The sequence below is a fragment of the Hippichthys cyanospilos genome, chromosome 13 (genome assembly GCF_059441005.1).
Source record: "Hippichthys cyanospilos isolate Australia breed blue-spotted pipefish chromosome 13, RoL_Hcya_1.0, whole genome shotgun sequence".
Taxonomy (NCBI): Eukaryota; Metazoa; Chordata; class Actinopteri; order Syngnathiformes; family Syngnathidae; genus Hippichthys; species Hippichthys cyanospilos.
In genome coordinates this window covers 4,009,060-4,025,998 of record NC_142381.1, presented here as the reverse complement: position 1 = coordinate 4,025,998, position 16,939 = coordinate 4,009,060, and the positions used below count along the sequence as shown (strand labels likewise).

Below are 16,939 nucleotides of genomic sequence, written 5' to 3'. Positions count from 1 at the left end.
TAAATCCGTTATCCAATCAGCTTCTTGGCCGCTGGGGTCGAAGGCACAACGGCTCCGTACGTTCCTCACTTAAATTGCAGAACACGAACTCAAAGTGAGTTTTTCTGGTCGGCAATGGGGAAAAAAATGAAACACTTGCCGTGGGCTCTTCTTCTGTCTTTTCTATGCAGAATTTGTCCAGGGCACACTTGGTAAGTAAACCATCAGACCGTTTACCTATTTGTATTCACTTAATATTCTTATTTGCTTGTCAGGATTGCTGGTAACTTTTTGATGACGGGATCAAAGGTAAACGAAGATTTTAATTTAAGTATTAATCCGCATACTTCAACACAAATAACGCACACGTCGTCGTCTCTTTTGCAGGCTTACCTCACCTACGCTAAAAGCGTGCAAGTTGGCACGCAAACTGGCATCGAGGAGTGCAAACACCAGTTCACTTGGGATAGATGGAACTGTCCGGAAAGCGCTGTGCAGCTGAAGGGTCTGAGACGCGGTAAGTAACCCGCTAAAGCGCGTGTGATTATAAATACGGAGGCAAGTTAATGCGGGGGCGGAAAGACAGCCGGCTTGCTTGGAAGTTGAATCGTTCAATGTATGCACATGTATAAAAAAAAAACGTTCGGTTTGAAAAAAAAAAAAAGGACAGTGAACAAATACTTACTTAGGAAGCACCTTGGTTTTTTGTAGCCACCAGGGAGACGTCCTTTGTCCACGCCATCAGTGCTGCCGGAGTCATGTACATTCTGACCAGGAACTGCAGTATGGGAGACCTTGACAACTGCGGCTGTGATGTCTCAAGGAATGGCAAAATTGGTAATAGCTTATTCAAAAATCCCACATAGTATTGGATTTTTTGCAATGTAAATGGAGAGTCTCCCATACTTCAATTGTGCTTTGTGTGTGTGTAGGGGGACAAGGGTGGCTGTGGGGCGGCTGCAGTGATAACGTGGATTTCGGGGAGAAGATTTCCAAACAGTATGTGGATGCGCAAGAGACTGCTCAGGACTCAAGAGCTGCTGTCAACCTTCACAACAATGAAGCAGGACGTCTTGTAAGCATTCTCCGAAATATGATGGTCGTTTGAATAAGATTGGATAAACTCATTTTTGTCATGGACAAATTCTAGTTATAGTTTCCCTTGGAAAGGATGTTATCACAATCAGCTAAAATTAATGCTTGATCATGTCATATTACATAGACAACTTGATGAATCAATAGTTTTGGATTAAGGGGCCGATAAAGTGTTTGTGGGGGGTCAGTAATGAAAAAAAAAACGTTTGCAATATCATAATAGTTTCAAAAGTTAAGACAATGAGACATTTTGGTATTTTTCTGCAACAACAACAAAAAAAACTGATAAAAAACTGCATAAAATCACATGGGGGAGGGCAGATGAAATAAAATGAAATAAATTAAATGATTCATCCAAAATATGGGATCAAAAGAATAATCAACCAAATTCTTTCGGCTGTATCATCAGACAACTTTTATTGGAGACATAATTAACCCAGAATGTCGGTCCTATTTTGACTGCAGCCTTGGTGATTTCTGACCGAAATGTTTTCGAACATATAAAGCTTAGCAAAACAATTGCGAGTGATAAAAAAATAAAAATAAAACCTTAATAAGGAAAATAATCTTAAAAAAGATCCAAACTTGACAGCAGTGGATGTAATAAAGGGGAGAATTAATGCTGTCGTGGGGGGAATTCCATTTAAAACGTCAGAAAATAATCTTGCTTATGTTCCAACAGGCCGTGAAGGCGACCATGAAACGCATCTGCAGATGTCACGGCATGTCGGAGAGCTGCAGCGTCCAAACGTGCTGGGCGCAGCTGTCCGACTTCAGAGGAATCGGCGATTATCTCAAGGTCAAGTACGGTCGAGCCCAAAAGCTGGACATCGACAAAAAGCGTAAAAGGTCCGGAAACAGTGCGGAGAGTCGCGGGGCCATCGTGGACGCCTTTAGCAACGTTCCCCAGACTGAACTCATCTACCTGGAGGATTCGCCCGATTACTGCAAAAGAAACATCACTCTCGGGCTGTACGGCACCGAGGGTCGCGAGTGCGTGCAGCACGGCGAGGGTCTGACACAGTGGGAGAGGAAAAGCTGCCGCAGGCTTTGTCATGAATGCGGCCTGAGGATGGAGGAAAGGCGTGCAGAGGTGGTGACCAGTTGCAACTGTAAGTTCCACTGGTGCTGCAAGGTCAACTGTGACGACTGCTCGCAAGTCATGGTCAAACACGTTTGTGTCAAGAAGGAAGAAAGTGAAGGTCACGCTCTCAGACGCAGACAGCGAGTACCCAAATAAAACAAGGTTGCCGGACTATCTTCTAGAGGAGGGCCAATATCCGAATCGTCATCATTTTTGCACTTTCTGACTTCTTTCCATGTGGTCTATTTATATGAACTTGTCATTGAAAAACACAGCCGTGTTCTCAGGTTTTGAATAAATTGTTAAACATATAAAATATTGTGTCGTTTGCTTTATTTGCGAATCAAGGCATTTGATAAAAGACCGCAAGGGAAGTTGTGGGCATTAGAACGACACGAATAAACTAACTAGCGGATTAGGGGATAACATGCTGAAGATGACACCTCTATCGAGGTGTTGATCCAGCAGCACTTTGATGCCAATGCGTATTGAGTTGATTCTCAGGCTTTGAAAGACAAATTAGTCAAGTACTTCCACCACCAGGAGAGGCGTTTGTCCTGAAAATCTGGGAGGATGCCAAACTCAAGTCCTATTTTCGCATCCTACAATCAGAGCATGCTAATGGGGAATACAATACATCAAAGTTCAAAGAAGCGAGGTGGGAGAACTTTTGACTGGTTGATGAGCATTTTTCTGCTTTCTTCAAGTGACGTGAGCAAAACATCTCACAAATGCACATTGAAAATTGAATAATTTTGCTTTCAATTATTTCAACCCCTTGCAAGTTCTGTAAAACCTCCTCCCAGTCATTGGCTCACCTCCTTTGCTCTATGACCCCCCTGTATCAACTGAAATTCTACCACTCAGCTGGATATGTCATAAATCTGCCACTGTCTCAATTAAATGAAAGCTGGCATGACTATTGCCTTCATTGGGAGGTCCGTCCTTAGGCCACAGACAAGTAGTCCTTTTCATATTTTTGCCATTATTTAGGGCAATGAAAATAGCAATACAGCCACAAAATAGTGGCCCCTTTTTCAGGCAATAAAGGAGCTAATAACTAAAGTGAAAAATAGTGACTCTGAAAACAAGAAATTTTTTAGTCCCTTAATCCTTCCCATTTGCCTGTGTGTTCCTGGGGATACCCCGTATTTCCCATGCTGTCCCGCTGTGCACTAATGAAGGCTTGGCCCCACTGGAGGTCCTTCCCGATCCACCCCTTATCTCTCCACTCCACTGGCTATACATGATTACTTCCATATTGGCCCCAAATGGGATTCTTATGACCTGATATCTGCTCCAAAAGCACTACATCTGTTTTCAACCATTGCACTTTACCTAACATTTGTGTTTCAGACTTAAAGAGTGGAATTATTTTCATCATAGTGTGATTGCACTTTTTACACAACATACGCAAAACATTTTTCAAAATTAAAGCAACACTCGCTCTATTATCATACAGCGTTCCATATTGAACACAGTAGCAGGATTCTACCTTTTGTCAGCTAGGGCAGTGGTGGCCAAGATTCAAATGATCAGGGTTGTTTTCAGGATTCCGCAAAGCATACTGATGACCTAATCATTTGAATCAGGTCTGTTGGTTGAAAGAAAGCACTGAAAACAGGCTGGATTGTGGCACTGGAGGAGCACACTTGGCCACCCCTGAGAAATTGGTATGTCACAAAATCACAAAAGTAGAGTAAAACAGTAGATGGAAGGAGGGACCTTCACAAAGGCCCCACAGGAGGACTCGTGTATTCACCCAGACAGGCCTGTGGCCCTTGGGGGTGGATCACACCATGATTGATAGCCCCCCCCCCCAACATCACCTATGTGTGAGATACGGAGACACAAGTCTCACTGTGCCGGGATACAAAATGGATTCAGACAATGCTCTAATTCAGAATAAAATGCTAAAATGCTGTTTCTATGGCAACACCGATGACTCAAATTTAACACAGCAAATTTTAATAGATCAAAATCTCCAAACAAAAGTTTGGTGATGGGGAAATCAGCACAAATGTTATTTTCATGTAGAAAAGATCATCACTTTAAATGACTGGAAGTGTCATACTTGCATACCAATGTCTTGATATTAATAGCCAATAAAATCACCAATAAACATACGACGGGTCAGCAAAGAATCGCCATTAAGTCATTTGCTACACATTCAATGTGTTTGACAAAATTTCCCTAATCTGAGCTTGAGTCAAACTATCACGCTGAGAAAATCTACCGCAGATGAAGCATGCAATGGCTAAATCAAACGAAAAAAAAATCACAAGTGTCAGCGCAAGACTTTTGGAGACATATATATATATATTTTTTTTAATCAATGTCAGCTTTTCATTTTAGGTCATTTCAAACATTGTTTATTATTCATACTCCAGGCATCTCACTCGCCATGACATAAACTATTAATTGCAGAAAAAAAGGTAGAGGGGATTATTATTTTATAACACTGTGTAAGTGTACCTCATTGGAATTTATTAAAATATAGTTCTTCATTTCTGAATTACTAAGTAATACTGATTAATTTAGCATTGCCACTTAGTTAATTCATTTAAAAATCAATGGAATTTAACAGCTTTGTTGTCCTCCATCCATATGCAGAGTTTTGTTTACGATTGCATACTCCATTCAAATGTATGTTTAATATGTCAAAGCACAGAAATGAACATCAACACCTCATCAACTTCATAACAAATACACAGGAATTCAAGCGACACCCAAAACTTCGGAAGATGAACAGCAGATGGCGATGTTGTCCAAAGAAAAGCACAACAGTGACTGCAGTCGCATTTACCTGGCTTGCCACGCTGTCAAGTTGATGAAGTCCATCGGGTGTCTTGGTTTTACAGTAGCCTCAGGGTTGCTGATTTGAAGTAGAGACGCAAACGTGCGCGTCATCCTTTTTCTCTAGCTGCAAAAGAACACAGAAAAAGTTATTAAAAAATGTAAATAAAATGTAGCTTTGTTGACACCTGTCTGCGTGCACGGCAATGAACGCTCGGCACTCCCACACCTCGACGTTCCTCAGTTTGGTTACTCCGATCACTGCGATAAACCTTGCCCATTTTATAGCTTCTAGATCAGTAACCAAGGCAACTCAACTCCCTGCCACCCTGTCTGAAAAACACGGCGCAAGAGAGTAGTGCATAAAGGCATGATCTAGGGGAGAAAAACGTTGTGGCCGTTCACTCAATGCAAACTGAAAATTGCGCATGCCACAGGCAATGTTTGACGTTCGTAGACGAGTGGAGCACTGCGTCATTAGGTCCAAGTCAGCTTTTTATGGGTGCTTTAGATTCCCCGGGGTAAAGGAGATGATTACCCATCACACACAGGCGCCGCACACCATTGAGGTCTGCAGCGCCCTGCAGGATCGTGTCCTGCACCAGCACCATCCATGTTTGTGTATGCAAATATGGCCATACATGGTGGCTACCTCAGAGAATCTTCAAACATTTTCATTTCCACGAGTCATTGCTATGCATTTTTTGATGGGAAACTAATGAATAATACTCGCAAAAACGTACATCTATTTTTACAGTGATGGTTGTTGGTGGACTTTGTTGAAATATTCAAAAATGACCTCTGCTCACTTACGTGGTTTTCAGGAGAAGCTTGCGGCGCCTGTTGAGGCGGCTCCAGGATTTTCAGGTGTCTCAGCTTGTCAGGGTGGCCGACACAAACGATCAGATCACATTGCCTCAGCTGGACTTCTACTGCAGGTGGGGGGAAGAAAAAAATGTTGGGAGTTCCTAAAGATAATCAATCATTGCAATAAAAAACAGGAGTGTTTCACGCATGTAAAGATGTATACACACTTTCGAAAATTGATTAATGCCATTTATCTTATTTCTCCGAGTACAAATCATCTTGCTTATTAGTCAACCCCCCGTTTTTGTTTTGTTTTTTAACTTCAATTTGGGTGAATTTTACAAAAATGTGAATATAAGTCTACTCCTGACTTAAGTGGTTACATAGATCATGGCTGTCCATTTTTTAACACTTGGAGTGTAAAATGATTACAGTACTTTCAGACCCTTTTCTTCATCGTATATTTAAGAACATACTGTTGCAGTTATGGGGAGGGGGGGGGGGGGGGGGGGTTAGGGTGGGGGGTGCAGAAACGAAAAAAGTGTGTGGCGATATATTTCCCTTTGCTGGCCCCCCCCATCTGCTGACGTCCATGCCGGCTTGTTCAAGCGCTCATCCTTGGACTGATGAAGACAGATCAAGCCATCTTTTCTTTTTCACAATGCATCGATATCGATATTGATGTGTTAATAACTCTTATTAATCAAATAGTCACGCTTGTTATGAATACATATTTTGATACAGAGCTGATAGTATAGAGCGAATGTTGTTGCTTGAGAGAACACAATCAATAGCAGGGAGCACAGGATCCCTTTAATTGCCTGCTTGTTTCAGGTTTTTTTCTCTAAGTATCATGTCATCAGTTTATTGAAATATTTTGAAAAAAAAAACGTATTGAATGAAGGGCGTTTGGGATTAAACAAATCTTGCGGCTTCTTTGATTTGAGCTGTTAAGGAGAAACATTTTTCCTGGTGGTGCGCTTTCTTTTTATTACTGTAACTGTCCCCTTTGGCAGAGAACAAGTCACAACATCCTGCTTGATGGATAAGTCATTTGAGCAAACCTTCGGTTATTTTTATCTAACCCAGCAGCAGGTTGCAATCTGACAGCTGTCATGTATAACAACGCAACTCAACTTCACTGACACCTCGAAGCACGGCTAACTTGCATAGCAGTTGGACTCCTGTAATCTACTTGTAGCTATCGCACTGCAGATCGAGGGCAAACAGTTACAACTTGCGATTTGCATACTTGACAATTGATCATCAGTGTCATCATCCTGATGGCATAATTGATGCTTACTCACATACAGAATGACACCTACGTGCAAGTTGATCCATGCATTTAGAAAGCGACTCCAGCTCTCTTAAAATATGTTCCAGATCTATGCATGTGGCTTGGGAACACATTTCAGTGCTTACCAAGTGTTGTTCATCTGAAAACAGACAAACAGGACATCAGAAATTTACTCAACACCAGGGGAGCTAACGTATGACCTGCAAGGAAGTTTAATCCGGCCAAGACGATTGTATGAAGCATTAAAAAAACGAATAGAACCAAAACCGTGAGTCGGCTGTCTGTAATCAATAAACAAAAAAAAAAAAATCTGACTTTTGCAAACAATGCTTCAGTGACACAAAGTCAAGTAAGGGCCATTGATCGCCCCGAAGAGCTTTCCAGTGGGCGGGGCCCCGCTCTGGGCCATTAAATTGTTTTCCAACACTATATTTACAGATGACCATCACTATTCACTCAGAATTGGGACCATAAGTAACAAAACTCTACATAAAAGTGACGCTTTTACATTTATAAATCATCATTCATCTAGTCTGGCTCACTTAACAATTGAGGATAAATTTTCCTCCATTTGGCCCCGAAGCTAAAATGAGTTTTGACACACCTGCTCAACACGCATCTCATTAAATCTGAAATTGTCTAGAAGATGAAATTGTACCAGATCCAATATTGATGACAAATTAAGGATAAACCACAGTCTTAATCTGAACGTGTGCTTTTATTTGACTCCATGAGCATATTTATAAATGTCATCAAAAAAATTATTACAACTAAGTGCAAACAGTACTATTTACCAAGTGTGCAGATAAATACTCAAACTGCGCAACATGCACACGAGCAACAATGAGGCGCTGCAATTATCATGGACTGAAAACTTCACATGTGTGTGCGTGGTGCGTCAGTGGAAGCGGGTGCGCATTTGCGATGAGCCTCCTCGAGAAGCAGAATTGAACCCCACAGTTCGGGGTTGGTCCGCAGAGCCACCATGTCGTACGCCATCCATGTCAGTTGCACTACACGTGGACAGAAACGCTGTTCAATTGGACAATAATTTGGCCTCTACATGTCTGACAACCTCCCACCGTTCCACATAACTGTTCAAATTCAAACGTTTCTTACCAGATATGTTTTCCATATCTTCTATCATTCGCTCCAAATACCCGTCGAGTTCCAACGAGTTTTCGGCGCCAGTCAGGTCCCCAGGAGGCAAGGAAGATTCGGCCATCTGCCGAAAAAAAAAACGACATGTCCACAAGTTACTTCTAAGCGATAAAATCGTTCGCCATTTTGGCCAACAGCGCTAACGCAATTAGCCATTAAGCTAGCGTGACGAGACATTTTACCTTAGCAGACTTATCGTCGACTAAACAGTCGTTTTTTTAACGTTTTACTTCATTGTATTATTATTATTTTTATTTTTTTGTTGCAAAAAACACAACCGAGTTGACGATAACTGACTCATAATACCTATCATGTGGTGAAATAAACCACTACTTACGTTGGGTGAGGCTTTATGAATAGTCTGCCTGCTATGCTAACAGCTATGGCTACAGTAGTATTTTGGGCACTAACGCCAGCACAATGCACTTTCGTAAGGTGTGTTCACGAAATAAGTTCATCACAATAAGTTAAATACATAATAACATTATATGAAAATAGTATTACTATAACCGCTGTATCATTATTATTTTAAATATATGATATAAAGAAATAAAGACAAATGCACGTTCTCAGTTAAAATTCATTCATCAAAATAATAATTGCAACGATTTTAGGAAATTTAAAATATTAAAAACACTGTGTAACATTACGGATGATGTTGAAACGCTATCTTTGGGGCAAAAAAAAAAAGAAATATACATTATATATATTTGTGTTAACTTCATTTTATTTTATATTAAACTGTGAATGTATTCATGAATCGTCCATAAAGCAATTAACACAACCCGTTTAATATATATATATAGATATAGATATATATTTTTTTAAAGTAATAATTTTGTTATTGTCAAATTGACCCATGTAATCCCAGTCATCATTAAAAAGCTTGATTATTTAGTCATTAATATTTGGCAGTAACCTGTTTGGAGGAAATTGACCCAGTGGTGTGGACTTTGCAATATTTATTTTTGTAAACTTCCATAAGGCTGAAAGACAAATTGAATATGTTGGTAAAAAAGGGCACTTTTGTTTGTTTGGTTGTTTGGTTGTTTTTACCGCAAACATTTGCAAAACTGGTCCTTGGAAAATGTATTTTCCAAAAAGGGGTCCCTAACTTCAAAACGTTTGAGAACCGGGGACAACATGCAAACCCCACACAAGAAGGATGGATTGCGCTGGAATTGAAACCAGGATTTATGAACTGTGAGGCGGACCTGCTAACCACTCTTCCACCTTGCTTTCCCATCATCAAAACCATCTAACTAAAAATCATCAAATCATCACGTAAAAATATTTTGTTGCAAGAAATGTTGTATTAGATTACTATGTTCCTGTAGTATGATTCTTTTGTTGGAAAATATAATAGATTAACTCCCAAATCTGACTTATGAGAACATGTATGTTTTCAATAGTCTTATCAGATAAATAATTGTCCAAACTTCTCACATCTTGGTTTGCTTCATCAGCTCCACAACTCCAGCAGCAATTGTAAGGCCCTGTGGCACTTTGGCAGAGGGTTTTGCTCTCAGATGTTATGCCAAACTTGTACAAAGAAGTTGTTTTAACTTGGCTTTGCGAAGTGCACCATTTTTTATTTTTTCCAATGAACAGCCAAGCAACTTTTAAAAATATAAATATCCACCTTGGTTTGTCTTTGTGCCAGCGATCCTCCTCTAACTTTGCAAAGCTACAAAATAATTACATTGAACTGAGTTCATGAGTTTTCCTTCTTTTGATGTTTGTCTTAATGTATGTTTTCGTAATGCATTAACATTATATGCAATACAATTAAATGAAATATCACAGACTATCTTTGATATTTTAATCATGAAACAATTGTCAAACCTCACATTGTACAGTTAATAGAAAATAAACTGTTCTTTACATTCACAGCAATATGTAGTTAAATTATCATTCCTAATTGTTTTAATCACAACCCTTTAATATCGTTCAGGGCAGCTTAATCCACTTTAGCAGGCCCTAAACTGAAAGGTCAGAGGGTGGCCATCAACCCCACATATTATCATTTTTCATTGCTTAATTTTTGGGGGGTCGACAGCGGGCGGCTCTGCCGAGAGGGATTTCACCGACAATGTGCAAAGGTCGCTCGATGCCCGGGGTGAACAGTCATTTTTTAAAATCTTGGAATGCGCCCACTTGCATAAATTGAAATTAATATAAAAAGAACAAATAATATAAAAAATACACATTATGGCCTTGAGATCAAGATTCATGTTGACAGAATATTAACTTATCTTTCTGAACAGAAAAAGACTTTTAAATATTGACATAAAGATTTTTTTTTTGCAATAAAATGCAAATAGCTGAAATCAATTTTAGTATTACTACTAAAGTTTTCAGAAAAATACACTTAAGCAAGGTTAAAAAAAAAAAAACGCCTGGAGCAATGGTACAATCCCAAGAAAAAAAGGGCTACTCACCTAAAGGAGAGAACCAATCAAACAAGAGTGGGGGCGTTTCCAGGGAAACAGATATAGCAGGTATGACAGGTGACATTTCAACATAGAGCAAGGGCAAAGCTGACAGAGAACAGATTGAAACACAGTTTGGACCAGCCGACCACCTTCAACAGCTTGAAAGAAAAAAACCGGAGAAAGATTTTGCTACAGTTCTCAAGAAAATTGAAGGGTAAAAGAGGCTCTCTTCAAGGTAAGAAGAAACTTTGACAATGTCTTCATTTGAGGCCCAGGAACAGTCTCCTCCACGTTGTGGCCCTCAGTTCCCAAGCCTGGGCCAGGAAGCCCCTGAACTCAGCTTGTACAGTGACTGTTACTACCCGCCGCCGTCCCTGCCAAGCCCTCAGCGGACCACCCCGACCTCTTATGAGCTGGGTGACTTCAGTACCACGTCCCCAAATCCTTATCTGTGGTTCAACGGCTCTGGGCTCAACACACCATCATACCTGACCACCAACGGTCCACCTGGGAATCCGGGGCCTCCCTTTGTCCCACAGCACTATGGCATGCAGAGACCTTACCTAGGCTCGGCTGGAGCAGGCGGCCCGGGAGGGGAGTTGAGCTGGTTTTCCCTCCCCTCACAGGAGGACTTGATGAAGCTCGTCCGACCGCCTTATTCTTACTCGGCTCTCATCGCCATGGCTATCCACGGAGCACCAGATCGGCGGCTGACCTTGAGTCAGATATATCAGTATGTTGCTGACAACTTCCCTTTCTACAACAAGAGTAAAGCAGGATGGCAGAATTCCATCAGGCACAACCTGTCACTCAACGACTGCTTCAAAAAAGTACCAAGAGATGAGGACGATCCAGGTATAGTTCTGAGAATAATACTTTCACGTCTTTCTCTCTGCAACATTTTTCATTACATATTCTGTATTTATTCTTTTTTTTCCCCCAAAAACTTTCACCTAACAGGCAAAGGCAACTACTGGACACTAGATCCAAACTGTGAAAAGATGTTTGACAATGGAAACTTCCGTCGCAAAAGGAAGAGGAAGTCAGATTCCCTCTCCGGTGTCGACGGCAGCTCAGGGGCCCCTGATTCAGGTGAAAGTGAAAGGGGCAGCCCCAAACAATCAGCCAACTCTTCCCTAAACATCTCCCAGACGCCGGACAGAATTCCTTCACCGTCATCATCCGGCGCTACACCTTGTCTGAGCAGCTTCTTGTCTGAGATGTCTGGAGTGTCTGGTGGATCAACCAATGATGTGGGAAGTGATGCATTGAGCAGACCCCTGCAGGTCAACCTCCCTCTAGATGGGCCACACAGGCTTCCACAGGCCGCAAGCTTTGGTAGCTACTCCTCAAACTCTGCTGGCCGAGAGTGGCTTCCACAAGTGCAAGCTCCTTCTATGCTCCCCTCTTCACCCCCCCACTCTTCGCTAGGATACACAAGCCCCATCCTCAGCCAGTACAGTTCATCCAGTGGACACTTCTACCCCCCCCTGGGTTCAACCGGCATCATCTACCAACGTGATGGCACTGAAGTTTAACAATAATTGAACTCATATTCACAAGACTCACTGGATTTAGTTTTCTTTTGCAGTAGAGATTAGTTGACACTTTGAGAGGCTCAGACACACACACACTCACACACACACATGCCTTAAGGCATGTTTGCGCTGACAGAAACAGTTGAGGTCACAAAAGCGTGTGACAACGTAATAAAAAAAAAACAAAAAAAACTTGCATTCCCACAGAAACGTCTGAGTCAGCAGTAAAGATCTGAAACTGTCTGAAACTAACAAATCCAGAGTCAGCTATATATCCCTACTAAAGCTGGTCTCTATCAGAGCTGACTCATTCTTAACTGATCTGAGATCTGATCTGCTGACATCAGTCTGTTCCACACTACTGTCTGCGATTCCTTGATGGTATCACATAAGCACAACGTCCAAGCAGCAGTTTGGATGAGCGGTAAAATTACACCTTGGTCGACAAATTATAATCATGTGAACCATTATTGTTTTGCTTTGTAGTCTCCAAAATCTGATCTGTTGGTCTTTCGAGAGTCTTACACATGTCCTTTGTAAATAAATCTATGTTCCTTTTAATCCTGATTCTTTACATAATTTGCTTGTTTTACACCCGCTAATGTATTCATAATGTAAGGTAAATCCTATGTTGTCTTTTTGATATGAATAAAATACTTTTGACAGCTGCACTTGTCATTTATTCAAGTCAAACCAGCATTTTTTTTTTTAATGTGAGATATAAATCAATTAAAAGAGCACTAAGTTGAAATAGAATACAAGACAAAGTGACAGAAAATGTTGTTGCTTGGAAAAAGCTATGACTAGCAGAGTAGAAGCAGTAGGGTCAGTGAAACCTGATCTTTGTGTGATAAATTGTTAAACAGATTCGCTGGAATGATAAAAATTCTCATTCCCATGCTGTCCCTCCTCCCCTGACTAAACAGTTACATTGCCCCTTGACATACTGCTGACTGGATGCAGCTTGATTCAACTGTCGCAAGTGTCAATGATGCTTAAGGAGGAACTGAGAGCTCACTGCACAACTTAACTGAAATGAATATGGATCATGTAGATTGTCACCAATATATCTTTTCTTCAATATTGACAGAGCAAGGGAAGAAAAACACAAAAAACAGATACACAGAGGTTTTATTTTTAATAGATTCTCCTGATGCTATTCATAAAGCATGTAAAATGAACATAAATGACATTGGGTCCAGTTTTCAAAAACATAAGAACAAGTACAATCCGTATGTAATTTTAAACTTCGGATTCATTTGTTTTACTGTGGGGAAATTGCTTGCACTAGTACTACTAATTTATTTGGCAGTCTTGAACATGCATACATATACAGCCAACCACTCATTGATGAATGTCAGCCTAGGGCCTTTATTTACCCCGAAACACAGGCAGCATGACATCAATTTACACCAAACACAGAATGAAAAAGAAACAACGAACCAAGAAGGGAAGAGCAGAAGAAGGAAGAATACCAGAATTTACTGGTATAGCATGTGGATGGTTCCAATGGGAAAAATCGGCATTATATCATTTGTATTTTGCATTATATACTGATTTCAAAGCAAGATATGAGGTGTCATTAAAATCAATCAAACTTTAATTGGATTTTAAACATGCAAAACATCATGCCTCAGAGTCATGGTGGGGGTGAGGAGTGGGTCGCTGCAACTAAGCCAAATTCATATGCAAATTGCTTCTCTTCACCTGCAATCTACACAGTGGAGGAGTGAAGAGAAGCGATATTAACATCAGAAGGTGTCACTGTCTGAACATGTTGTTTTCCCATCCCAAAAGTTGAATTGCTTATTCATTCCGACAGGTTTTTTTTGTCAAATTTTCTTCATTATTCGCGATACTTCATTCCCAGCTAGTCCGATTTCGACCTTCAAATGGTCCATTCAAAAGTGCTAATCACACTAAGGCAAGGTCAGAGTCAGGCTGCTATTCTACAGTAGAATCCATTCATCAGTCTGTTATTATAAATGAATTCACAGGATTTTGCTGTATTCATTACTGTGAAAGTAATGCAAAACTCATCCAATAATTAACTGTGAAATCACTGCAAAATTTTAACAGTGACATGCGCTAGCACCGAAATAAGGTTGCGCTTGTTTTCAGCGTCAATCTACTAAAGTAAGGCACAATGATTTGATTTTCCAGCAGGACTTTGCACCTGCCCACAAATCCGTATTACCAATACTTAATAGTCATGGAATAACAAGTCAAGTTCATCTGTACATATAGCATTGAATAACTTTGTGCTGAAAAAGAACATCACAAATACACACCAGCATCCCCTGAACAGAGCGCCCAGAAGAGGAAGGAAAAACTCAAAAACCCCATCTGGGGAAAATGAGAAACCTTCAGAAGGGACCTAAGGTGGGAGGAGCCCCCTTCCAGGCTCAACAGGTAGCACAGGATGCCGAGTGCTAAAAATAACACGTTGCGCCACATTTAGCAGTGAGTGTCCAGTGCAAAGATCGGGTAAAATCCCCCTCACAGTCTGGCCTAGTGGGTCAACAAGACTTTTTTTTAGCTTGCAGGGTCATTAATAAACCAGAGTTTTGTGACAAGTATGGAAAATAACAGTGTTTAGTTAATTAACTAGTTGATCAGTTTTGTTAACTGGGGAAGGTGCCTCACTTTTGAATCCCATTGAAAAATTATTGGGTTTTGTCACATCCCAGGAGGACGATAAAGGAGCTGAAATGCTGAAATGAAGATGACCTGAAGGCCAATGACAAATAAGCTTGAGCTATAATTACACCTGAATGGTGCCAAAGACAACTTACCTCCATGCCAAGCCACCTTGATCCTACAATTAAAGCAAATGAAGGCCCAATAAAATACAGATGGCAGATAACTGTAATACACTTTCCGAAAGGCCAACATTTTTGTTTTTTATCCTTTTTTTGTTTGTAACATGATTTTCTTGTTAAACACTGATTGTATTTTGATTCTGTGTATTAAAAAAAAGAATCAAACTTGAAACACAGTCTTATATTCAAGTTTATTCCAAAAAATATTAACATAAATGCACTTTTCCTTAATATTGTTTTTTTTTTGCCCCAGCACGAAAAGGAAGACGCACCACTTTTTATGCATGTGTTTCTCTATAAAACAAGGCCCTTTTGTGTCAAGTTGACTTTATTTAAATTCATTCCTAACTTAGGACATTTCTTATATTGAACCAAAATGTATGAAACATACAATAAAATGAGAGTAATGTGCATTCAAAATTATTTTTGGACATATTCGCTGGGGACACTATGACTAAGGGATATCCCATCAAGCATCCATCATATTAACCTTCCTTGCCTAAGGCAGTGGAATTATTGCTCAATACAGTAATGTGATTAAAATCTAATAAATCCTCTCCCCCACCTGCTGCCTGGCTCGTGGCAGCCCCACACACACCTGTCGAACTAACGGAATTCACCCACACAAATGTTGTTTGTGTGCACGCATGTGTGCGTGCGTGTGTGGTGCAAGATGTTTATATCATAAACTAAGGGAGAAGCGATTACCACAAAAGTTGCGGTGAAAGACGAAAGCATTTCGAGGACTTTCTTGCACTCTAGCATCATTAAAATCGTATTTTGGAGGAGATCGAAATCCCGAACAGGTAGTGGGTTTTTTGACGTTTACCTTAGTGCGATTTGAATTAAAATGCTAAAAGTCCTGATACCAAATTTACGCAAACTGACACACGAACGCACACACACGCACTTACTGTTTTTACTAAAACAGTCATGCCCTATGAAGACTGTTTAGTAAACGGCAGGGGAGAACGTCAAGCCTGGAGAAATGTGGTCATGCTCAGTGCTCCAGGACTGGGCCCGGGATATACCAGCTTACTGTTTTGTGTAAACACGCAAACACACTTCAGACACACGTACGCAGGTGATTGAAAGCACCAAATACCTTGCCCTTAGTCCACAAGTTTTGTGTCCCTTAAAGGTCAACGGAAAATATGAACGTCCTTAACCAAGGTGTGGATTTGAGACAAACCAAACCATCTTTTAGATTACAAAAAAAAAATAAAAAAATCCCCAAACTGTTCTGTACAGTACTATTTAGGGCAAGGTCTACTTAATAGACAAATTCCATAAACCATAAACATTCATCTCAGTCCCCAAGTATATTCCAGTTGAGGCAACGTCTGATAACGTTTCCAAACAGGGTTAGAAAAATGCAGCGTGCTCCGACATCCATCCCTGTCGGATCTTGTAAGAGTAAGCTTGTGAGCTTTTGCCGCTTCCTAAACATGGCTTATATACACGATTTGTGGAAAAGTTAAGTTTAAAGACAAACAGGAGCACAGAGAGAGGCTGTGTATATATGAATCATTCCTATTTCACCCTAAAATATTTTCCATGTCAACAGGCAGTACACATGGTGATATGAGGAGGGCTTTGCACAGAGGGAGGGAGAGGGAACAAAACCAAAAGTGGGAATCTTCTACATGTATTACTTACTTTTATGATTTTGGGAGCTTGTGGAAAGACCATAATATGAAGACAAGATACAAGCCGCATACAGTAGAACACTTTTCCCATGGTTTGCTCCAATCAATCAATCATTCAAATTTTATTTGTTTAGCCCTGAATCGAAGTCTCAAAGGGCTTCACAGATGAAAAGAGGTCATGTCGAGACTTTTTTCGAAAAAAGAAGTCATATAGAGACGTGTAAGGTACACAACAGCATCCCCTGTCAAAGCTCCCAGAAGCAGAAGGAAAATAAA

At 40.5% G+C, this 16,939-nt stretch overlaps 3 protein-coding genes across 4 annotated transcripts; 2 read left to right on the top strand and 1 right to left on the bottom strand.

Annotated features, from left to right (window-relative positions):
• The first annotated feature begins 69 nt into the window (after positions 1-69).
• Positions 70-2,468, top strand: LOC148413521 (protein Wnt-8a-like). 2 transcript variants are annotated; one of them, XM_088431502.1, is made up of 6 exons: positions 70-191; positions 255-288; positions 367-496; positions 691-816; positions 912-1,054; positions 1,757-2,468. In XM_088431502.1, the coding sequence occupies exons 1-6, from the start codon at positions 115-117 to the stop codon at positions 2,312-2,314; spliced, it is 1,068 nt and encodes a 355-aa protein (XP_088287628.1). In that variant the 5' UTR covers positions 70-114; the 3' UTR covers positions 2,315-2,468. The 2 variants fall into 2 exon arrangements, with proteins under 2 accessions (XP_088287628.1, XP_088287627.1); XM_088431501.1 differs by having other exon boundaries at positions 255-496.
• A 2,325-nt stretch (positions 2,469-4,793) lies between these two features.
• On the bottom strand, positions 4,794-8,685 carry LOC148413520 (uncharacterized). The gene is made up of 5 exons (XM_088431790.1): positions 8,557-8,685; positions 8,178-8,283; positions 7,087-7,197; positions 5,768-5,886; positions 4,794-5,081 (listed from the first exon to the last, which is right to left on the bottom strand). The coding sequence occupies exons 2-5, from the start codon at positions 8,281-8,283 to the stop codon at positions 5,025-5,027; spliced, it is 393 nt and encodes a 130-aa protein (XP_088287916.1). The 5' UTR covers positions 8,557-8,685; the 3' UTR covers positions 4,794-5,024.
• A 2,068-nt stretch (positions 8,686-10,753) lies between these two features.
• On the top strand, positions 10,754-12,860 carry foxi3b (forkhead box I3b). The gene is made up of 2 exons (XM_088430568.1): positions 10,754-11,509; positions 11,615-12,860. Exons 1-2 carry the CDS (start codon positions 10,909-10,911, stop codon positions 12,190-12,192), a joined length of 1,179 nt encoding a protein of 392 aa, XP_088286694.1. The 5' UTR covers positions 10,754-10,908; the 3' UTR covers positions 12,193-12,860.
• The last annotated feature ends 4,079 nt before the right edge of the window (positions 12,861-16,939 follow it).